The 20,444-nt window shown below is 38.3% G+C and overlaps 1 protein-coding gene across 1 annotated transcript in view; it reads right to left on the bottom strand.

Moving 5' to 3' along the window:
• MEIKIN (meiotic kinetochore factor) overlaps positions 1-20,444 on the bottom strand; it is a 139,586-nt gene that overhangs the window by 102,629 nt on the left and 16,513 nt on the right. The window contains exons 6-7 of the mRNA XM_059919095.1: positions 19,722-19,841; positions 3,787-3,826 (exon numbers count right to left, since the gene is read on the bottom strand). Coding sequence (XP_059775078.1) covers positions 3,787-3,826; positions 19,722-19,841 — 160 coding nt within the window. The remainder of the gene's footprint in view (positions 1-3,786; positions 3,827-19,721; positions 19,842-20,444) is intronic.

Raw genomic sequence — 20,444 nt, forward strand, 5'->3', positions numbered from 1 at the left:
ATATTTAGGGTGACGATTTGTCCAAACTGGGACCTTTCTGAGAGTAAAAGGGAGCTCTATAAAAGATTATGTGAGAACAGCAGGCACATACTGGGACTGTCCCAGGCAAATCAAGAGGTATGATCATCCTCAGGAATATGGAGTGCGAGAAAATCTGAAAGACTCAGCTTCTACCCAAAAGAGACTTTTACCTGGAAGTAACTGGATGGCATTAATAACTTTAACTCATCATTTCCCTGCTAAACAGGGGAGAAAGGTGATCAAAGCCCATGAGAAGTTTATATCAGTTATTTAAAAAAATAAATCAATAAAGCTATATTTTCTTAATAATTTAGCCTTAGAATTTTCGCTGTTGCTCACCAAGGAAGAATAATTCACCCAAGAATAATAGTCATTGATTTTCTTTTCTTCAGAAATGTCTCATCATTTAGATGCAAGCATAACTATAAGGAGCCCATCACACTAAAACTATTCTTTTCTCACTCTACACACTTTCCCAAGGAAACAACTATGCTTTCAGCCCAGAACCTTTCCCTTGCTTTCCAGGCTGGGACATACAAACGCCTGCTAGATATCTCCACTTCAAAGTGCTGTAGGTATTTCAGTGTTTTCCAGACCTGCCACTCCAACACACTCTTGCTTTTCTATTTGTGTTCCTTCACATAGTGAATGAGTCATCATTCATCCTATTTCCTAAGTCAGAGGGCTGAGGGTCATCACTGACTCTATCTTCCTCTCTTAAACAACCAATCATTAACAACAGTGGATTATCACTCTTGAATTGTTCTCAAGTTTTCCTTCTAAGCAATCCTTGCCACTAAAGTTCAGGTCCTAATCATGCCTCACTTGGAATGCCACAATAGTCATCCCTTCAATCTAATCACTCCTAATCCATCTTCTTCTTTGCTGCAAGAGTGATTGCACAAGACAGAAATATGATGCATATGTTTGTGAAGAGGTAGGATGATTGGCAAGAATTCTGGTTGGGTAATTAAAAATTCCACAGAAATTTTCGCTCAGCAGTTTATCAGTCCTTGCAACACAAAGTACCAATACTATAGATCCTCATCAAAGAAGACCACATTGTACTGTCTACCATTTAATTCTGGTAAAAAAAAAAATCTGGTTATATCTATATCGCCTATTAAAAATTATATCTCCTTGGTTTCCTTGGTCCTAACTTTGTCTTTTTTAACAGATTTATTGATATAATTCACATACCATATAATTTACCAATTTAGAGTGTGTAATTCAATGGTTTTTAGTATATTCAGAGAGTTGTGCAACCACCATCACAGTCAATTTTAGAACATTTTCATCACCCCAAAAAGAAACCCTGTACCCACTAGCAGTCAATTCTCATTTCTTCCCAAACCTCCCAGTCTTAGGCAATCATTAATCTGCTTTCTGTCTCTATAGATTTGTCTATTCTTGCTATCTTATATGAATGAAACCATAAAATACGTGGTCTTGTATGACTGGCTTCTTTCAGTTAGCATAATATTTACAGGGTTCACCCATGTTGTAGTGCATATCAGAATTTCACTTCTTTGTGCTGTTGAATAACCTCCCATTACGGATATACCATATTTTATTTATCTATTCATCAGTAGATGGATATTTGGATTGTTTCTACTTTTTGGCTGTTATGAATAAACTTGCTGTGAACATTCATGTACAAGTTTTTGTGTACACATAGTTTTCATTTCTCTTAGGTATGCAAAGCTAGGACTGAATTGCTGGGTCACATGTAACATTTGGAGGAACTGCCAAACTATTTTCCAAAGCACCTTCACTATTTAAAATTCTCATCAGCCATGTATGAGAGTTCCAACTTCTCCACATCCAAGACAATACTTGTTATCTGTCTCTTTGATTATAACCATCCCAGGGCGTGTGAAGTGGTATCTCAATGAAGTTGATTTGCATTTCCCGAATGGATAATGATATTCAGTATCTTTTCATGTGCTTATTGGCCATCTGTTTATCTTCCATGGAGAAATACCTGTTCAGATGCTTTGTCCATTTTTAAATCAGATTATTTGTCCTTTTATTGTTGAGTTGTAAGAGTTCTTTACATACTCTGCATACAATTCCCTTATTAGATATATGATTTGCAAATATTTTCTCCCATTGTGTATACTGTCTTTCCACTTTCTTGATGGTGTCTCCTGACTTTGTTTTTAAATTTGTATGAATTTTGTGTACGTTCTTTCAACCTTTGAAGATTAGGTGTTAAAAAAAATCATTATATGGGGCTTTCCTGGTGGTTCACCGGTTGGGAATCTGCCTGCCAATGCAGGGGACACGGGTTCGAGCCCTGGTCTGGGAAGATCCCACATGCCACGGAGCAACTAAGCCCGTGTGCCGTAACTACTGAGCCTGTGCTCTAGAGCCCGTGAGCCACAACTACTGAGCCCAGATGCCACAACTACTGAAGCCCACATGCCTAGAGCCCGTGCTCTGCAACAAGAGAAGCCACTGCAATGAGAAGCCTGCGCACCGCAAGGAGGAGTAGCCCCAACTCGCTGCAACTAGAGAAAGCCTGCGCGCAGCGACGAAGACCCAACGCAGCCAAAAATAAATAAATAAATTTTTTAAAAAATTATATTTTACAGTCCTACTGAAAATCTTTCATAGGCTCTCATCATATTCAGGAAAAAATAAAAATACCAGCTCTTAAGGTATTCATGATCCAGAATGTGACCACCTCCTTGAACATCTCTCTCACATACCTTACCCTTCAGTCTACATGCCCTAAGCCCAACTCATCTGCCCCTGGTAATATGTTTCTCCTCAGTCTTCCCCATCTTAATAAATGGCAACTCCATCCTTCCAGTTGCTCAAGCCAAAACCATGGTGTTAGCCTTGACTGCTTTCATACTTCACCACTCAGTCCTTCAGTGGATCCTCTTAGTTCTGCTTTCAAAATATATCCAAAATCCTACCTCTCACTATCTCCCCTCTTGCCACTCTGGTCCATACTCCCAATATTTCTTGCCCAGATTAGGGCAGTAGTCTCCTAACTATAATTTCCCTAATTCTTTGCCTCATCATAGTCTATTCTCAACACAGCAGCTAGCATGATTCTTTTAAAACATAAGTCGTATCATATCATCCTTCTAAACCCTTCAAAGGCCTTCCAATTCACTTATATTTGACTAAAATGCCTTATATGATCTGGCCTCTTGCTTCTTCTCTCACTTTATCTCTTACCTCACTCCTCCTCCTTCACTTCACACCAGGAGCCCAGGCCTTCTTGCTTCAGGGCATGGCTTCAGCTATTCCCTCTACCTGGAATGCTCTTTTCTCCAATGAGTTACACAGCTTGCTCTGTCTCCTTCTTTAGGTCTCTGCTCAAATGCTGCCTTTTCAATGGTGAGTCTCAGACCACACTACTTAAAAGAGCAATCCCAATACTCTCTAGTCCCCTATTTTGTTTTATTTTTGTCCATAGCATTCATTACCATACAGCATGGTATAAATTTACTTGCTTATTTATTTATTGTCCATCTCCTCCAACTAGAATGTGGACTCAAAGAAGGCAGAGATTTTGTTTTTAATCAATTTTGTTCACTACAGCAATTAGATAGATAGACAGACAGACAGATGGATAGATAGCAAATACACCTCCAGCAATCAGAACAGTTCTCGTATACAGTGAGTCCTCAACAAATACTGAATAAACAAACACCTGAATTTGTGGGTTACCAATCATACTTGCTGTATAACTATTAGTACACAAACTTTTAAAAGCACAACAACTTTCAAAATGTTAGTTCTTACACTTTTCTATGGCATTTCTGATAGTCTTCTGAAGAGGTACCTAAGAAAGGAAAAAAACAATCTATTAGGAATATAATTCAGGGGAGGGTAACCAAGATGGCAGAATAGGAGAATGTGGAACTCACCTCCCACAGCAAACACATCAAAAATACATATACATGTAGAATAATTCTCATGGAAAACTAACTGGAAAGTGGCAGAAAAATTCCTATACAACCAAAGCTGTGAGACAAATCTCCACATAACCAGGTGAGATGGGAAAAAAAGGCATTGGATCAGGACCTGTGCCCCAGGAGAGATCTGTAAGGAAGAAAAGGTCTACATGGGTGGACACTCGCCCTGGGGAGCAAGCAAGTCAAGCCCAACCTGGGCATCACAGTCCTTGGGTCCTGTGCACAGGAGACAAGCACCCTGGCCTGCTGGGAAATCTGCTGAGACAGACAGAAGGGCTGGAAAAGCCTAGACTCTACCTTAAGGAGTACACACACATTCTGGCTTGCTAACAATCAGGGCAAAGAGAACCTCATGGCACTTCCCAACCCAAAGGGGCAAGTACCCGAGCCCCACTCACTCCACACTATAGCCTGGCGTAGGTTCTGGGCAAAGACTTGATCTAGCTACCCAGAGACAGACCAGGGTGCCTGGGGTGTGATCCGGGTGGAGCTGTGGTGGGTACTGTCAGCGTGCACATAGGGTGGCATCAAAAGAGTGTGCAGGGCTTCCCTGGTGGCGCAGTGGTTGAGAATCTGCCTGCCAATGCAGGGGACACGGGTTCGAGCCCTGGTCTGGGAAGATCCCACATGCCGCGGAGCAACTGGGCCCGTGAGCCACAATTACTGAGCCTGTGCTCCGCAACAAGAGAGGCCGCGATAGTGAGAGGCCTGCGCACCGTGATGAAGAGTGGCCCCCGCTTGCCACAACTAGAGAAAGCCCTCGCACAAGAAACGAAGACCCAACAGAGCCATAAATAAATAAATAAATAAAAATTAAAAAAAAAAAAAAAGAGTGTGCAGTAGTTAAGCCCTGAACTTTGAGCACATAGGCTCTGGGAAAGGGCTCCATCTAGCTATGCAGAGACCACCCAGAGGGCCTGGAGTGTGATCTGGGTGGAGCCGTGGAGGCCATTGTCAGCACGCTCAGGAATAGGTGGTGGTTCGGCTCCCAGTGAGAGTGCCCCGGCTCCACCTATTCCACACCACACCTTAGTGGTAGATCTGGAGCAGGCAGGTCTTGGGAGACGTCTGCCACAGAGGCAGCCCAGATCTCAGGAGGAAGCACAGCCACCTCAGTTCCTATATCCACAATGCCCTGACCGCCAGCCCCAGCCTATGTCACACCACAGCCTTGCACTATATCTGGGACAAATACAACAGAGAAAGGGACGCGAACTTAAGCAGCTTCTGAGCAGAATCACAGATGCCTACTCAGGTGGCACACAGGTCCTCTGTGACCGAACAAGCCTCACTTGCTTTGGGGCAGGGGACAGACTCAAGGGCAACAGAGCCTGATCAGACCCAACCCTCAGAGCTTCTAATCCAACAACTGGGGAGCAGACCTGCCTCTGACAAAGTGGTGACAGCCACAGAGCAGAGAGGAAGCCCTGCCTCACATTCTGCATAGGCTCTAGATACTCTAGCATGAACCACACCCCCTATCAAGGGGATAACAGCCAGCAAAACCTGAGGAAAGACATGGCTGGTGTCTATACCAAAACCAGCCTTTGCACCAAAACATTGGACACACACAGCCTGCACCAAGATGCTCCCACATAAAACCACCCTTTCAAGACCATAGTAGATAACTGTTTCTCTTAAATTAACAGAGACAAAGTTAAGTAAATGAAAAGTCAGAGGAACCACTCCGAATTAAAAGAACAAAGATCCTCTGTAAGAAAAAAACAACGAAACAGAGCTCACCAGTTTACTAGACCTTGAACTCAAAAAGGTGGTAATAAAAAGGCTAACATAAATAAGAAAGATTATTGATAGAAATGCAGATCACTGTAACAAGGAACTAGAAATTATAAAAATGAACCAATCAAAAATGGACAATTCAATTACCAAGATAAAAACCAATCTAGAAGCAATGAATAGCAAACTAAATGACACAGTAGAACAAATAAGTGATCTGGAAGATAGAATAATAGAAATCATCCAATCAGAACAGCAGATCGAAAGACAAATGAATAAAAAAAAATGAAAGCAACATATGAGATGTATGGGATATTATAAAACGTGCCAACCTGCACATAATATGGGTTATAGAGGGAGAAAAAGAGAGATGGATGGAAAATGTATTTGAAGAAATTATGGCTGAAAACTTCCCAAACCTAAAGAAGGAAACAGATATCCAGGTACAGGAAGCACAGAGGGTGCCAAACAAGATGAACCCAAACAGAGCTACACCAAGATATATCATAATTAAAATGGCAAAAGTTAAAGAGAGGATTCTAAAGGCAGCAAGAGAAAAACAGAGTCAGTTACAAGGGAACCCCCATAAAGCTATCAGCTGATTTATCTGCAGAAACTTTGCAGACCATAATGGAGTGGCATGGTATATTCAAAGTCCTGAAAGAGAAAAATCAGCAACCTAGGATACCCTATCAGCAAGATTACCATTTAGAATAGAAGGAAAGATAAAGAATTTCTCAGACAAGCAATACCTAAAAGAATTCAACAGTACTACACTTACCCTAAAAGAAATATTGAAAGGTCTTTTCTAAATAGAGAAGAAGTGGGACTTCCCTGGTGGTGCAGTGGTTAAGAATCTGTCTGCCAATGCAGGGGACACTGGTTAGATCCCTGGTCTGGGAAGATCCCGCATGTCGCTGAGCAACTAAGCCCATGCAGCACAACTACTGAGCCTGCGCTCTAGAGCCCACGAGCCACAACTCCTGAAGCCTGCGTGCCTAGAGCCCACACTCCAGAACAAGAGAAGCCACTGCAATGAGAAGCCCGTGCGCCATAATGAAGAATAGCCCCCACTTGCTGCAACTAGAGAAAGCCCACACACAGCAACGAAGACCCAACACAGCCAAACATAAATAAATAAATAAATAAATTTATCTTAAAAAATAAAATAAAAATAAATAGAGAAGAAGCAAGGTCTATAGGAATGGGAAAAATCACAATAGGAAAGGCAAATATATAAAAGGATTGATGATCACTTAAATAAGCCAGTACATAGAGTAAACAATCAAAAAAATTGTAAAAATGATTATAACTACAATTAACAGCAAAAGGATAAGCATGAAGATGTAAAATAGGACATCAAAGTCACAAAATGTGGGGGAGGGTAGTATAAAATGTAGAGCTTTTAGTATGTGCTTGAACTTCTACGACTATCAGTCTAAAGCAAGCACATATAATTATTGGTCAACATACTTGTAATCCAGGGTAACCACAAATCTAAAACACACAAAAGATACACAAAAACCAAAAAGAAAGGAACTCAAGCATACTGCAAAAGAAAACCATCAAACCACAAAAGGAAAAACAAAAAGAAGAAGAAATAAACATAGAAGAACTACAAAAACAACTGGAAAACAAAACTTAAAATGGCAGTAAGTACATACCTATCAATACTTACTTTAAAGGTCAATGAGATTTTTTTTGGAAGGGAGGAACCAAGATGGCAGAGTAGAAGGACGTGCTCTCACTCCCTCTTACGAGAACACCAGAATCACAACTAGCTGCTGGACAAGCATCGACAGGAAGACACTGGAACTCACCAAAAAAGATACCCCACGTCCAAAGACAAAGGAGAAGCCACAATGAGACGGTAGGAGGGGCGCAATCACAGTAAAATCAAATCCCATAACTGCTGGGTGGGTGACTCACAGACTGGCACACTTATACCACAGAAGTCCACCCACTGGAGTGAAGGTTCTGAGCCCCACGTCAGGCTTCCCAACCTGGGGGTCGGGCAACGGGATGAGGAATTCCTAGAGAATCAGACTTTGAAGGCTAGTGGGATTTGATTGCAGGACTTCGACAGGATTGCGGGAAACAGAGACTCCACTCTTGGAGGGCACACACAATGTAGTGTGTGCATTGGGACCCAGGGGAAGGAGCAGTGACCCCGGGGAAGACTGAACCAGACCTACCTGCTAGTGTTAGAGGGTCTCCTGCAGAGAGGGTGGTGGCTGTGGCTCACCCTGGGGACAAGGACACTGGCAGCAGAAGTTCTGGGAAGTACTCCTTGGTGTAAGCCTTCCCAGAGTCTGACATTAGCCCCAGCAAAGAGCCCAGCTAGGCTCCAGTGTTGGGTTGCCTCAGGCCAAACAACCAACAGGGAGGGAACCCAGCCCCACCCATCAACAGTCAAGTGGATTACAGATTTACTGAGCTCTGCCCACCAGAGCAACACCCAGCTCTACCCACCACCAGTCCCTCCCATCAAGCCTCTCAGATAGTCTCATCCACCAGAGGGCAGAGAGCAGAAGCAAGAAGAACTACAATCTTGCAGCCTGTGGAACAAAAACCACATTCACAGAAAGATAGACAAGATGAAAAGGCAGAGGGCTATGTACCAGATGAAGGAACAAGATAAAACCCCAGAAAAACAACTAAATGAAGTGGAGATAGGCAACCTTCCAGAAAAAGAATTCAGAATAATGATAGTGAAGATGATCCAGGACCTCGGAAAAAGAATGAAGGCAAAGATTGAGAAGATGCAAGAAATGTTTGACAAAGACCTAGAAGAATTAAAGAACAAACAAACAGAGATGAACAATACAATGACTTAAATGAAAACTACACTAGAAGGAATCAATAGCAGAATAACTGAGGCAGAAGAACGGATAAGTGACCTGGAAGACAGAATGGTGGGATTCACTGCTGCAGAACAGAATAAAGAAAAAAGAATGAAAAGAAATGAAGACAGCCTAAGAGACCTCTGGGACAACATTAAATGCACCAACATTCGCATTATAGGGGTCCCAGAAGGAGAAGAGAGAGAGAAAGGACCAGACTCAAAATATTTGAAGGGATTATAGTTGAAAACTTCCCTAACATGGGAAAGGAAAGAGCCACCCAAGTCCAGGAAGCACAGAGAGTCCCATAAAGGATAAACCCAAGGAGAAACAGGTCGAGACACATAGTAATGAAATTGGGAAAAATTAAAGACAAAGAAAAATTATTAAAAGCAGCAAGGGAAAAACGACAAATAACACACAAGGGAACTCCCATAGGGTTAACAGCTGATTTCCCAGCAGAAACTCTACAAGCCAGAAGGGAGTAGCATGATATACTTAAAGTGGTGAAAGGGAAGAACCTACAACCAAGATTACTCTACCCAGCAAGGATCTCATTCAGATTCGATGGAGAAATCAAAAGCTTCACAGACAAGCAAAAGCTAAGAGAATTCAGCACCACCAAACCAGCTCTACAACAACTGCTAAAGGAACTTATCTAAGTGGGAAACACAAGAGAAGAAAAGGACCTGCAAAAACAAACCCAAAACAATTAAGAAAATGGTAGTAGAACATACATATGAATAATTACCTTAAACGTGAATGGATTAAATGCTCCAACCAAAAGACACAGGCTCGCTGAATGGATACAAAAACAAGACCCATATATATGCTGTCTACAAGAGACCCACTTCAGACCTAGGGACACATACAGACTGAAAGTGAGGGGATGGAAAAAGATATTCCATGCAAATGGAAATCAAAAGAAAGCTGGAGTAGCAATACTCATATCACATAAAATAGACTTTAAAATAAAGAATGTTACAAGAGACAAGGAAGGACACTACATAATGATCAAGGGATCAATCCAAGAAGAAGAGATAACAATTATAAATATATATGCACCCAACATAGGAGCACTTCAATACATAAGGCAACTGCTAACAGCTATAAAAGAGGAAATCGACAGTAACACAGTAATAGTGGGAGACTTTAACACCTCATTTACACCAATGGACAGATCATCCAGAATGAAAATAAATAAGGAAACAGAAGCTTTAAATGACACAATAGACCAGATAGATTTAATTGATATTTATAGGACATTCCATCCAAAAACAGCAGATTACACTTTCTTCTCAAGTGCGCACAGAACATTCTCCAGGATAGATCACATCTTGGGTCACAAATCAAGCCTCAGTAAATTTCAGAAAATTGAAATCATATCAGGCATCTTTTCTGATCACAACGCTATGAGATTAGAAATGAATTACAGGGAAAAAAACGTAAAAACCACAAACACATGGAGACTAAACAATACGTTACTAAATAACTAAGAGATCACTGAAGAAATCAAAGAGGAAATCAAAAAATACCTAGAGACAGATGACAATGAAAACACGACGATCCAAAACCTGCGGGATGCAGCAAAAGCAGTTCTAAGAGGGAAGTTTATATCTATACGAGCCTACATCAGGAAACAAGAAAAATCTCAAATAATCTAACGTTACACCTAAAGGAACTAGAGAAAGAAGAAAAAACAAAACCCAAAGTTAGCAGAAAGAAAGAAATCATAAAGATCAGAGCAGAAGTAAATGAAATAGAAACAAAGAAAACAATAGCAAAGATCAATAAAACTAAAAGCTGGTTCTTTGAGAAGATAAACAATATTGATAAACCATTAGCCAGACTCATCAAGAAAAAGAGAGAGAGGACTCAAATCAATAAAATTAGAAATGAAAAAGGAGAAGTTAACAACAGACACCACAGAAATACAAAGCATCCTAAGAGACTACTACAAGCAACTTTATGCCAATAAAATGGACAACCTCGAAGAAATGGACAAATTCTTAGAAAGGTATAACCTTCCAAGACTGAACCAGGAAGAAGCAGAAAATATGAACAGACCAATCACAAGTAATGAAATGGAAACTGTGATTAAAAATCTTCCAACAAACAAAAGTCCAGGACCAGATGGCTTCACAGGTGAATTCTATCAAACATTTAGAGAAGAGCTAACACCCATCCTTCTCAAACTCTTCCAAAAAATTGCAGAGGAAGGAACACTACCAAACTCATTCTATGAGGTCACCATCACCCTGATACCAAAACCAGACAAAGGTGCTACAAAAAAAGAAAATTACAGACCAACATCACTGATGAATATAGATGCAAAAATCCTCAACAAAATACTAGCAAATAGAATCCAACAACACATTAAAAGGATCATACACCATGATCAAGTGGGATTTATCCCAGGGATGCAAGGATTCTTCAATATACACAAATCAATCAATGTGATACACCATATTAACAAACTGAAGAATAAAAACCATATGATCATCTCAATAGATGCAGAAAAAGCTGTTGACAAAATTCAACACCCATTTATGATAAAAACTCTCCAGAAAGTGGGCATAGAGGGAACCTACCTCAACATAATAAAGGCCATATATGACAAACCCACAGCAAACATCATTCTCAATGGTGAAAAACTGAAAGCATCTCCTCTGAGATCAGGAACGAGACAAGGATGTCCACTCTCACCACTATTATTCAACATTGTTTTGGAATTCCTAGCCATGGCAATCAGAGAAGAAAAAGAAATAAAAGGAATACAAATTGGAAAAGAAGAAGTAAAACTGTCACTGTTTGCAGATGACATGATACTATACATAGAGAATCCTAAAAATGCCACCAGAAAACTGCTAGAGCTAATCAATGAATTTGGTAAAGTTGCAGGACACAAGATTAATGCACAGAAATCTCTTGCATTCCTATACACTAATGATGAAAAATCTGAAAGAGAAATTATGGTAACACTCCCATTTACCACTGCAACAAAAAGAATAAAATAACTAGGAATAAACCTACCTAGGGAGACAAAAGACCTGTATGCAGAAAACTTTAGGACACTGATGAAAGAAATTAAAGATGATACCAACAGATGGAGAGATATACCATGTTCTTGGATTGGAAGAATCAATATTGTGAAAATGACTATACTACCCAAAGCAATCTACAGATTCAATGCAACCCCTATCAAATTACCAATGGCATTTCTTACGGAACTAGAACAAATAATCTTAAAATTTGTATGGAGACAAAAAAACCCCGAATAGCCAAAGCAGTCTTGAGGGAAAAAATGGAGCTGGAGGAATCAGACTCCCTGACTTCAGACTATACTACAAAGCTACAGTAATCAAGACAATATGGTACTGGCACAAAAACAGAAACATAGATCAGTGGAACAAGATAGAAACCCAGAGATAAACCCACACACCTATGGTCAACTAATCTATGACAAAGGAGTACAATGGATAAAAGACAGTCTCTTCAATAAGTGGTGCTGGGAAAACCGGACAACTACATGTAAAAGAATGAAATTAGAACACTCCCTAACACCATACACAAAAATAAACTCAAAATGGATTAGAGATCTCAATGTAAGACTGGACACTATAGAACTCTTAGAGGAAAACATAGGAAGACCACTCTTTGACATAAATCACAGCAAGAACTTTTTTGATCCACTTTCTAGAGTAATGGAAATAAAAACAAAAATAAACAAATGGGACCTAATGAGACTTCAAAGCTTTTGCACAGCAAAGGAAACCATGAACAAGACGAAAAGACAACCCTCAGAATGGGAGAAAATATTTGCAAATGAATCAACACACAAAGGATTAATCTCCAAAATATATAAACAGCTCATGCAGCTCAATATCAAAGAAACAAACACCCCAATCCAAAAATGGGCAGAAGACCTAAACAGACATTTCTCCAAAGAAGACATACAGATGGCCAAGAAGCACATGAAAAGCTGCTCAACATCACTAATTATTAGAGAAATGCAAATCAAAACTACAATGAGGTATCACCTCACACCAGTTAGAATGGGCATCATCAGAAAATCTACAAACAACAAATGTTGGAGAGGGTGTGGAGAAAAGGGAACCCTCTTGCACTGTTGGTGGAAATGTAAAAATTGATACAGCCACTATGGAGAACAGTATGGAGGTTCCTTAAAAAACTAAAAACAGAATTACCATATGTTCCAGCAATCCCACTACTGGGCATATACCCAGAGAAAACCATAATTCAAAGACACATGCACCCCAGTGTTCATTGCAGCACTATTTACAATAGCCAGGTCATGGAAGTAACCTAAATGCCCATCGACAGATGAATGGATCAAGAAGATGTGGTACATATATACAATGGAATATTACTTAGCCATAAAAAGGAACGAAACTGAGTCATTTGTTGAGACGTGGATGGATCTAAAGACTGTCATACAGAGTGAAGTAAGTCAGAAAGAGAAAAACAAATATTGTATATTAACGCATGTATGTGGAACCTAGAAAAATGGTACAGATGAGCCGGTTTGCATGGCAGAAGTTGAGACACGATGTAGAGAACAAACGTATGGACACCAAGTGGGGAGAACCGCGGGGGGTGTGGGGATTGTGGAGTGCTGAACTGGGTGATTGGAATTGACATGTATACACTGATGTGTATAAAATTGATGACTAATAAGAACCTGCTGTATAAAAAAACAACTACAACAACAAAAAATAACTAAAAAAAAAAAAAAGGTCAATGTACTGAATGCTCCTATCAAAAGACACAGAGTGGCAGATTGGATAAAAAACAAGAACCTACAATATGCTGCCTAAAAGAGTCTCGGTTCGGGGCAAAAGAAACACACAGACAGAAAGTGAGGGGATGGAAAAAGATATTTCATGCAAACACAAATGACCAGAAAGTGGGGGTAGCAATACTCAGACAAAAAAGACTTTAAAACAAAAGACATAAGGAAAGACAAAGGAGGGAATTATATAATGATAAAGGGATCCATACAAGAAGAAGATATTACACTCATTTACATATATGTATCCAATATAGGGGAACCTAAACATATAAAGCAAATACTAACTGACATAAAGGGAGAAATGGATAATAATACAGTAATGGTAGGAGACTTTAACACCCCCGTAACATCAATGGAGAGATCACCCAGACAGAATATCAAAAAGTCAACAGAGGTCCTAAATGACACAATAGACCAATTGAACTTAATTGATATCTATAGGACACCACATCCAAAAAAACCCAAAATATACATTCTTCCCAAGTGTGCATGGAATGGTCTCCAGAATAGACCACATAATAGGTCACAAAACAAGCCCCAACAAATTTAAGAGGACAGAAATTATTTCAAGCATCTTTTCTGACCACAATGGTATGAAACTAGAAATCAACCACAGAAGGAAAAACAGGAAAAGAACAAAAATACATGGAGACTAAACAACATGCTACTAAAAAAACCAATGGGTCAATGTTGAAATCAAAGAAGAAATCAGAAAATACCTTGAAACAAAGAAAATGAAAACACAACCATACAAAATCTATGGGACACAGCAAAAGCAATTCTAAGGATGTTCACAGCAATACAGGCCTTCCTCAAGAAACAGGAAAAATCTCAAACAACCTAACCTACTACTTAAAAGAATTAGAAAAAGAAGAACAAATAAAACCCAAAGTCAGGAGAAGAAAGGAAATTATAAGGATCAGAGAGGAAATAAATAAGACATCAAAAAAATAGAAAAGATCAGTAAAACCAAAAGCTTTTTTTTTTGAAAACATAAACAAAATCAACAAACCTCTAGCCAGTCTTACCAAGAAGAAAAGAGAGAGGATCCAAATAAACAAGAAAAGAAATGAAAGAGGAGAAATAACAACTGATGTCATAGAATTTTTTTAAAAAAAGCATACTATGAACAGATATAAGCCAACATACTGCACAACCAAGAAGAAATGGACAAGTTTCTAGAAACAAACAGCCTGCTAAAACTGAGTTAAGGAGAAACAGATCATTTGAACAGATCAATCACTAGAAATGAACTAGAATCTGTAATTTAAAAAATTCCTTGCAAACAAAAGTTCAGGACTGGACGGCTTCCCTGGGGAATTCTACCAAACATACAAATAACTAATACCAGTCCTTCTCAAACTATTCCGAAAAATTGAAGAGGAGGGAATACTCCCAAATTCATTCTATGAGACCACCATCACCCTGATAAAAAAAAAAAAAAACAGATAAAGATATTACAAAAAAAAGAAAATCACGGGCCAATATCGTTGATGAATATAGATGCAGAAATCCTCAATAAAATATGAGCAAGCCAAAACCAACAGTACAAAAAAAAGGATCATATACTATGATTAAGCTGGATTCAATCCAGGGTCGCAAGGATGGTTTGACATATGCATATCAATCAATGTGATACATCACGTTAACAAAAGGAAAGACAAAAACCATGTGATCATCTCAATAGATGCAGAAAAAGCATTTGATAAAATTCAACATCCATTCATGATAAAAACCTTCACCAAAGTGGGTATACAGGGAACATTTCTCAACATAATAAAAGCCAGTTGTGACAAGCCCACAGACAACCTAATACTCAACGGTGCAAAGCTGAAAGCCTTCCCACTAAATTCAGGAATAAGACAAGGATGCCCACTCTTGGCACTTCTACTCAATATAGCACTGGAAGTCTGAGTCACATCCATCAGACAAGAAAAAGAAATAAAAGGTATCCAAATGGAAAAGGGAACCCTCCTACACTGTTGGTGAGAACGTAAGTTGGTGCAGCCATTATGGAAAACAGTATGGCTGCTCCTCAGAAAACTAAAAACAGAATTACCATATGATCTACCAATCCCACTCCTGGGCATATACTTGGACAAAACCATAATTCAAAAAGATACATGTACCCCTATGTTCAGAGCAGCACTATTCCCAATAGCCAAAACATGGAAACAACCTAAATGTCCATAGACAGATGAATGCATAAAGAAAATGTGGTACATATATACAATGGAATACTACTCAGCCATAAAAAAGAACAAAATAATGCCATTTGCAGCAATGTGGATGGATCTAGAGATTATCATACTAAGCGAAGTAAGTCAGAAAGAGAAAGACAAATACCATATGATAGCACTTATATGTGGAATCTAAAATATGGCACAAATGAACCTATCTACAAAACAGAGAAAGACTCAGACTTGTGGTTGCCAAGGGGGAGGGGGGGAGGGAGAGGGATAGACTGGGAATCTGGGGTTGGTAGATGCAAACTCTTACACTTAGAATCGATAAACAACAAGGTCCTACTGTATAGGACAGGGAACTATATCCAATCTCCTGGGATAAACCATAATGGAAAAGAATGTATCAATATATATGTGTGTAACTGAGTCACTTGGTTGTACAGCAGAGATTAGCACAACACTGTAAATCAGCTGTACTTCAATAAAAAAAAATTCTTCAAAAAGATATCCAAATGGAAGGGAAGAGGTAAAATTGTCATTATTTGCAGATGACATGATACTCTATATAAGAACCCTAGAGTCTCCACACAAAAACTATCAGAACTAATAAATGAATTCAGCAAGGTAGCAGGATACAAGATTAATATACACAAATCTGTTGCATTTCTTTACACTAATAATGAAATATCTGAAAGAGAAAGTAAAAAATAATCCTGTTTAAAATCACATCAAAAAATAAAATACCTAAGAATAAACTTAAGCAAGGAGATGAAAGACCTATTTGCTGAAAACTATAAAACACTGATTAAGGAAACTGAAGGTGATTCAAAGAAATGGAAAGATATTCCATGCTTTTGGATTGGAAGAATTAATATTGTTAAAATAGCCATACGACCCAAAGAAATCTATAGATTTAATGCAATCCCTATCGAAATATCTATGACATATTTCACAGAACAAGAACGAATAATTTGAAAATTCATATGGAACCACAAAAAAGACCCAGACTGCCAAAGCAGTACTGAGAAAAAAGAACAAAGCAGGAGGCATAACCCTTCCAGACTTCAGACAATACTACAGTAATCCAAACAGCATGGTATTGACACAAAAACAGACATATAGATCAATGGAAGAGAACAGAGAGCCCAGAAATAAACCCACGCACCTATGGTCAATTAATCTACAATATAGCAGGCAAGAATATATACAATGGAGAAAAGGCAGTCTCTTCAGCAAATGGTTCTGGGAAAGCTGGATAGCTACATGTAAATCAGTGAAATTAGAACACTCCTTCACACCATATACAAAAATAAACTCAAAATGGTTTAAGACCTAAATAAGACATGACACCATAAAGCTCCTAGAAGAGAACACAGGAAAAACATCCTTGGACATAAATCATAGCAGTATCTTCGAAGATCAGTCTCCCAAAGCAAAAGAAATCAAAGCAAAAATAAACAAATAGGACCTAATTAAACTTAAAAGCTTTTGCACAGCAAAGGAAACCATCAACAAAATGAAAAGACAACCTACAGAATGGAAGAAAATATTAGCAAATGATGCAACTGACAAGGGGTTAATATCCAATATAGACAAACAGGTCATGCAACTCAATATTGAAAAGCAAACAACTCAATCAAAAAATGGGCAGAAGACCTAAATAGACATTTCTGCAAAGAAGACATACAGATGGCTAACAGGCAAATGAAAAGATGCTCAACACTGCTAATTATTAGAGAAATGCAAATCAAAACCAAATGAGGTATTACCTCACACCTGTCAGAATGGCTATCATGAAAAAGTATACCAAAAAAAAAATAAAAATGCTGGAGAGGCTGTGGAGAAAATGAACCCTCCTACACTGTTGGTGGGAATGTAAACTGGCACAGCCACTAGGGAAAACAGTATGGAGGGTCCTCAGAAAACTTAGAATTGAGCTACCATATGATCCTGCAATCCCACTCCTGGGTATACATCCAGAAAAGATGAAAACTCTAATTCAAAAAGATACATGCACCCCAATGTTCACAGCGCAACTATTTACAACAGTCAAGACGTGGAAACAACCCAAGTGCCCATCAATACAGGACTAGCTTAAGAAGATGTGATATGTATATCACATATATATATAATGGAATATTAGCCATAAAAAGAATGGAATATTGCCATGTGCAGCAACATGGATGGACCTAGAGAATATTATATTTAGTGAAGTAAGTCAGACAGAGAAAGACAAATATATGATATCACTTACATGTGGTATCTAAAAAATAATACAAATGAATCTATATACAAAACAGAAACAGACTCACAGACATAGAAAACAAACATGTTTACAAAAGGGTAAAGGGAAGGGGGGAGGGACAAATTAGGAGTATGGGATTAACAGATACAAACTACTATACATAAAATAGATAAGTATCGATAACAAGGATTTACTGTATAGCACAGGGAATTAATTATATTCAACATCTTGCAGTAATATAAAATGGAAAATAATCTGAAAAATACATATATATATATATATATAACTGAATCACCTTGCTGTATACCTGAAACTAACACAATACTGTAAATCAACTACACCTCAATTTAAAAAAGAAAGAAAATACATAGGGCTTTGTTCATTTGTGTAAAAGAAACACAAGAAAGATAAAGCATAAACTAAAGAGACTGCTTACCTATAAGGGGTGGGTGGAAACCGGGTAGAAAGAAGAGGGGAAAGGGATCACAGAAGCAGTAGAAGAAAGAGAAAGCAATACTTTTCTGAGAATATTTTTTTGTATAGCAATCACTCTTAGAACCATAGTAATGTTTCACATACCTTCACACAGCCCCCCTCCTTGAATAAATAAACAAAATCAAACAGGAAAGGGGGATCAAAAACTGAATCCAATACTACCAAAGGAATCTAACTATATAACAAGTGAATAACAATTTCACTGAAAGGGGAGAGGAAAAGAACTAATCTACCTAACTTTGGAAAAGAGTATGTTGATTGGATGCTGTAATGCTGAAGACAAACAGAACTGTACATAAATGCTGTAGTAATCTACTTAGTAAATGTATTTCTCACAGGGATCTGGGTTAACAATTCTGAAGCTTCTTTGTGTGTATAGTAGAATAAAGGAAGGAAGAAAGAGAGGGAGGGAGGGAGGAATGGATTTTAACCCATAAAATAAAATAAATATGCATGAGTCCATACTGCTAGAAATAATTGAATAAATAAATGGCAGAAAATAGGCAGTTATTTTACAACAGAATTCCAATTAATAAATGTAACAGGAAAGAGTGAAGTAGAAAATCACCATGAGATGAACACCACAGTAAGAACTGTGGCAATCAAGTTCTTCTGATGAATGGTAATATCAGTGAATGAAAGTTTGAGGAGAAACAGGACTTATGGAGTCTCAAACTATCTTTTTCTAGGTATTTATTAACTACAGAGGGAAACTAGTAACTTTACAGTGGAGAAAACCAGCGGATACCACCTTAATCAAGTGAAGTTTAACATCACCAGTAATAAGATATATGTACTGACATTAAGAATTCCTTAATACAACATCATTTCTGTGGTGTTCTTATCAAAAATTGCATAATCTCTTTCCAATCATGAGAAAACACTAGACAAATTCAAACTGAGGGACATTCTACAAAATAACTGATCAGTAATCTTCAAAAGTATCAAGCTTATGAAAGACAAACACTGAGGATCTGTCACAGACCTCAGTAGACTAAGGGAGAAATAACAATCTAATGCAATGTAGGATCCTAGATAGGATCCTGAAACAGAAGAAAAGACGTTAGTGGAAAAACTGGTGAAACATGAATAAGGTCTGTAGTTTAGTTAACAGTTTAATACCAATGTTAATTTCCTGATTATCACCATTGTATTACAGTTGTATAAGATAATATTTCAGAAAGCTGGATGGGAGGTATATGGGAACCCTTAGTATTACTTTTGCAACTTTTCTGCAAGTCTAAAATTCAAAATAAAGGTTTTTAAAAAGTAAACCCATATGTACTTAAGCTACTTACTATTAGTCAGGTATGATGTGTAGCCAAAGGTCATCCTAATCAATGAATTTAGCTTAGAAATCATTCAAAAGAAAAAATACTTTGCTTTTCCAATATAGACAAGGGTTTCCCCTTGTGACATGAGGAAAAAGAATGTGAAACTTACCTAAAATTGCAGAGAGGTTTGAAAACTGTACTGCCTTCTCTATCGGTACTGCTTTACTGGTGCCCAAAAGAGTGGAATTCTTACATAGCATGTTTTCTTCCAACATGGGACACTCCCAATCTAAAAAAGCAGGGAGAAATGGCACAAAATTTTGAACAACAGCACACAAGTGGCAGATTACCTTTTCCTCCTCAATTTAGGACCCCAGCCCATACCACGCTATGGTAACTGAAGAAAGTTTGGGTGAGACAGAGAAAAAAGGACAAGCCTTGACGGCATCAGGATATTAAATAATCTTTGGGCTATCGCAGTGCCCTAATACTCTTATTTCCTTTTCCCCACTTTTCCCATTGTCCTCATATTATTATATCACATATTTAGTTAGGCCAATATTCAATGTAGACATTATGATGATAAATTGCCATAAAAATCCTAGTTTTTACTCTTGTGGTATACCATGACCACCTTTTGTTTTTCCTGGAGTCAATAAAAGTCTTGTTTGTTTAGTTTTCTCCATATTTTTCATCTATTTAATCCTAAACTCTACCAAATTGTATAAATCCATTCTGTTTATTCCATCCTCAGATGTTCTGAAATTTCATAATGTTTAGTCTTGGTGTTTTTCATCTATTGTGCTAGGCACAGTACGGCCCTTTTAACCCAGAAATCATATTCTTTAGCTCTAGAAAGTGTTCTGGAATTGTATCTTTGATAATTTTCTTC

Source organism: Balaenoptera ricei, chromosome 3 (assembly GCF_028023285.1).
Source record: "Balaenoptera ricei isolate mBalRic1 chromosome 3, mBalRic1.hap2, whole genome shotgun sequence".
Lineage (NCBI taxonomy): Eukaryota > Metazoa > Chordata > Mammalia > Artiodactyla > Balaenopteridae > Balaenoptera > Balaenoptera ricei.